At 39.3% G+C, this 3478-nt stretch overlaps 1 protein-coding gene across 2 annotated transcripts in view; it reads right to left on the bottom strand.

Moving 5' to 3' along the window:
• irx1a (iroquois homeobox 1a) overlaps positions 1–1615 on the bottom strand; it is a 23450-nt gene extending 21835 nt beyond the window's left edge. For both annotated transcript variants that reach the window (XM_016576662.1, XM_016576663.1), the window contains exon 1: positions 1184–1615. In XM_016576662.1, coding sequence (XP_016432148.1) covers positions 1184–1420 — 237 coding nt within the window. In that variant the 5' untranslated portion in view covers positions 1421–1615. The remainder of the gene's footprint in view (positions 1–1183) is intronic.
• Between the last annotated feature and the right edge of the window lie 1863 nt (positions 1616–3478).

Raw genomic sequence — 3478 nt, 5'->3', positions numbered from 1 at the left:
CTTGGAATATTGTTTTCCTCGTCGATATTTTATAACTAACGTTTGCTTTGACCTTTGACCAGTATTGTTATGTAAAAAAGCTAGGCCACAGATAGTGATGACGCACAAAATAGCCTACATATTATCCCAAACTTAATTAGAATGACATTCTGAAAAATTGGGAAAAAAAAAAACCCGGCCAAGGATGGTCGTGATCGCATTATTTCAAGTCGGATGTGTGTATAATTAAGTGTATGTTTAGTGTAAGGCTCGCTCGCGACGTACAGGCCTTAGCCTATTACCAGCACTATTATTTGTATTTATATAACGTTATACAACAAAGAGGTAAATATACTACAATGATCGATAGCCTGGCCATCGAAAAAGCAGAACTGCGAAAAGTATTTCGCTTTTTCCCCCCTAAGAATTAAATGATATTTATATAATTTTAATTCATTTTCCGTGCAAAGGAGATGCATGCACGCAATTTGAAATTAATATATTATAGGTTAGCGAATGGCACAGCTTATTAATAATTCTCACTTTCAATATTTTATTTTTTATTTTTTTGGGGGGGGGGATTCCTGTTTGCAAGGAGATTCCTACTGTTAAGTATCACATTTCAACAGCAACAACTATTTTTGCCCCTTTTATAACCATTGCTATTTTTATCATTTAGAGAAAGCACGAGGCAGCCTAATAAAGTGTAAAGCAGTTTCTGAGCCAGCAGGACCGTTTCACACAATAATTCGTTTTACATTGTTTTCCTGCGCGAACATCAACAATTCTCGATCGAAACCATTTAAATGAATTATTAAATGTAAAATGAAGCTTAACTAGAATTATAGCATGTTTTAAAAAAGTAGAAATTTGGCACAGGAGTCTTATCACGAAAAACCCGAGCAACTGTTCTTCAACTCCAAACCCGAGTCGCGATAAAACTTTTCTCACGGTGTGAAATGGCGGTCGGAAAAAAATTGCAGGTATTATGAATTGTATGCGTTCCAAATCCATAATGTCATTTTAAGATGGCCTAGTCTGAATGTTAAAATCTGCGGAGAAACTTCCCATGCACAGTGCAAGCTTAAATTACACTAACACATGTACACATGTGCGGCAATTTCTCCGATCAGCTACAGGACGCTCGCAGAATAAAAGCAATAAAGGACAAAACAGAAGTCGAAAGTACATCTGCTTTTCTTACCATCTGGGAGAAAAGAGCCAGATCGGCGCTGGTGTAAGGCAGAAAGGCGCTGTAGTTGTGTGCGTAGGGGTACATGCCCAGCACCGAGGACACGGCAGCGGCGGCCGCCGACGCGCTTCCCCCGATCTCAACGCTCCCTCCGCGGGACGACGGAGTCAGCACTCCCGGCCGATCGCCTCCGTACACCGCCTGGGAGGCACTTAAATACTGCGGGTAACCCAGCTGGGGAAAAGACATCTCCTTCGCCACGTCGCAAGCCAAAACGAGGCAAAAAGCAAACAGCCCACCAAAGCAAGAAGTGAAAGAGTTTCTCTCTCTCAAGCAGCACAGAGTGAGAATGGGAAACGCTCGTCTTTAAATCTCAGCTTCTCTTTTGCAGCAAGTCCGTCGGATGTGATCAGATCAACAATTGAGCTCCAACTGATGTCTCTGCCCCTAGGTCCTGGGCTGATCTCTCAGATACAATTTGAAGTTGATGCTTTGATTGGCGTCCCAGGCTCCTCCTCGTTGGCGCATGTGGTTAGTGCATTGGCCAGGGCCACTTTTGCACTGTTTGGAGGATTGTATGTTAAATGTTTAGCATTAGAATCCATTCACTGTAGTGTGACAACCTGTCTACGCGATTTTACAGCTGCCCAGCACTGGGGAAATGAACTGATAGGCACGCGGAACTTATTTGAATGGCTCATAATTCTTATAGACACTGGGGAATTAAAGTTTCATTGTTAAATACTGAACGAGGTGATGTCGTGAATAATCGTGAGCACTTCATTAACATGCACACGAGCGCCTTAGCCACAAACCAACAAAATTATTAATACCACTAATAATAGTCACGACAGTTAAAGGCATCGCCTGTGGTCTAACAGTCTGTGATTTAATGTGTGTGCGGTAACAATAATCTCCCTAATCCTGCCACATCTTTACCAAAATACCTCCCACTGATAATAATGAGCTGTCTTTGCTTAATATATGCAACGTATACTAAACATGCGACGTGCTGATACTTTTCAGAAACGGGATAAAATTGACAGATTAGTTTACAAAATGTGATTTTCGAAACGATTTAATTTTGCATCGTAATCTTTTATTAGTATTATGATTATTAACTAAATTAAAGTTGCAAATAAAATGTACATTTTTTATTATTATAATGCATTCGAGACATGAAATGCATGCTCTTGATTTGTCCGGGACTCGCTCTGTCATGGGGTCGCTGCTCGAGCGCTTCTAAAGTTGTGCTCGTTGAAAGGATATAGTGGATTTAATACTTTAACGGCTCAGATGAAGCCAGTGATTGTGATCTGCCCCAGATGGCCGCGAGTGGAGGATCTGTTGAAAATATCTGAGGGCACTGATGCCAATCAGAGGAACACATCAGACAGAAGGAGGCATGGCACTGGTGATAACCCGCTGGAAACGCGCAGAGCTGGAGATCATGCAGATATGACACTGAGAATATCTCTAAACGACGGAGACACAGACGTTAAGAAAGGACATTCAATCTTGAGAAATGTTGTAGAGAAAAAAGCTAGGCTTGCTCAATTACTCGCTTCTTATTTAAACATGCACTTTTGAGGTTTTATTCCTTTAGATTCGTTTTTTTATAAGCATGTATGGGCTGCAAGGTTACATTTATTTTATTAATATACTATTTACTGCAAAACATATTTTTTAGACTTTATAAATGTTCGCTTATTTTATTTATTTTTTATTAGGGTGAATATCAAGTTTCCTTTTTTCGGGTTAATAGGGAAAATTAATTGCAAAGGGGTTGAAGTCTGACCCTCGTCAAACAAAGGCACGTGTAATCTATGGGCAATAAAGCGTGTTCACACTTAACTGATTTATGGGGCTTGTTAAAGTCTCATTATCACTTTCCCTGCAATAGCAACAGCGAGAGACCCATACAACTTCATTGGATACCTGTAGCATGTTCTCATCTAAGACAGGTTTCTAAAAAAAATAAATATGCTTTTTTTTTAATATAAATAATAATATATTTTCTCTCTATATCTGTGCAAGATGAAAATTATACTATGCATGTGTATGCAATGACATGCGTGCATGTATACACACATATCTATAAATTATGGAAAGGACACTAGTACACATGCCCTTAAGCAAGCTCTTATTTTTCTGCTCTTCTTCTGTCATATAAATAGCAAACCCAAGCTTAGCAGAGCAGTGATTACAGTGCGGAATCTGCATATTTCAAAGGTTAAAGTTTTTTTGTTTTTTTTTTTACCCTAGGAAAACATTTTTAGACTTTTAAACCAAAACAACAACAAGAGA

This window comes from Sinocyclocheilus rhinocerous, unplaced genomic scaffold, assembly GCF_001515625.1.
Source record: "Sinocyclocheilus rhinocerous isolate Xijiao unplaced genomic scaffold, SAMN03320098_v1.1 scaffold264, whole genome shotgun sequence".
Classification (NCBI taxonomy): domain Eukaryota; kingdom Metazoa; phylum Chordata; class Actinopteri; order Cypriniformes; family Cyprinidae; genus Sinocyclocheilus; species Sinocyclocheilus rhinocerous.
Note: the sequence above shows the minus strand (reverse complement) of the source record. Positions and strands in the feature narration are given on the sequence as shown.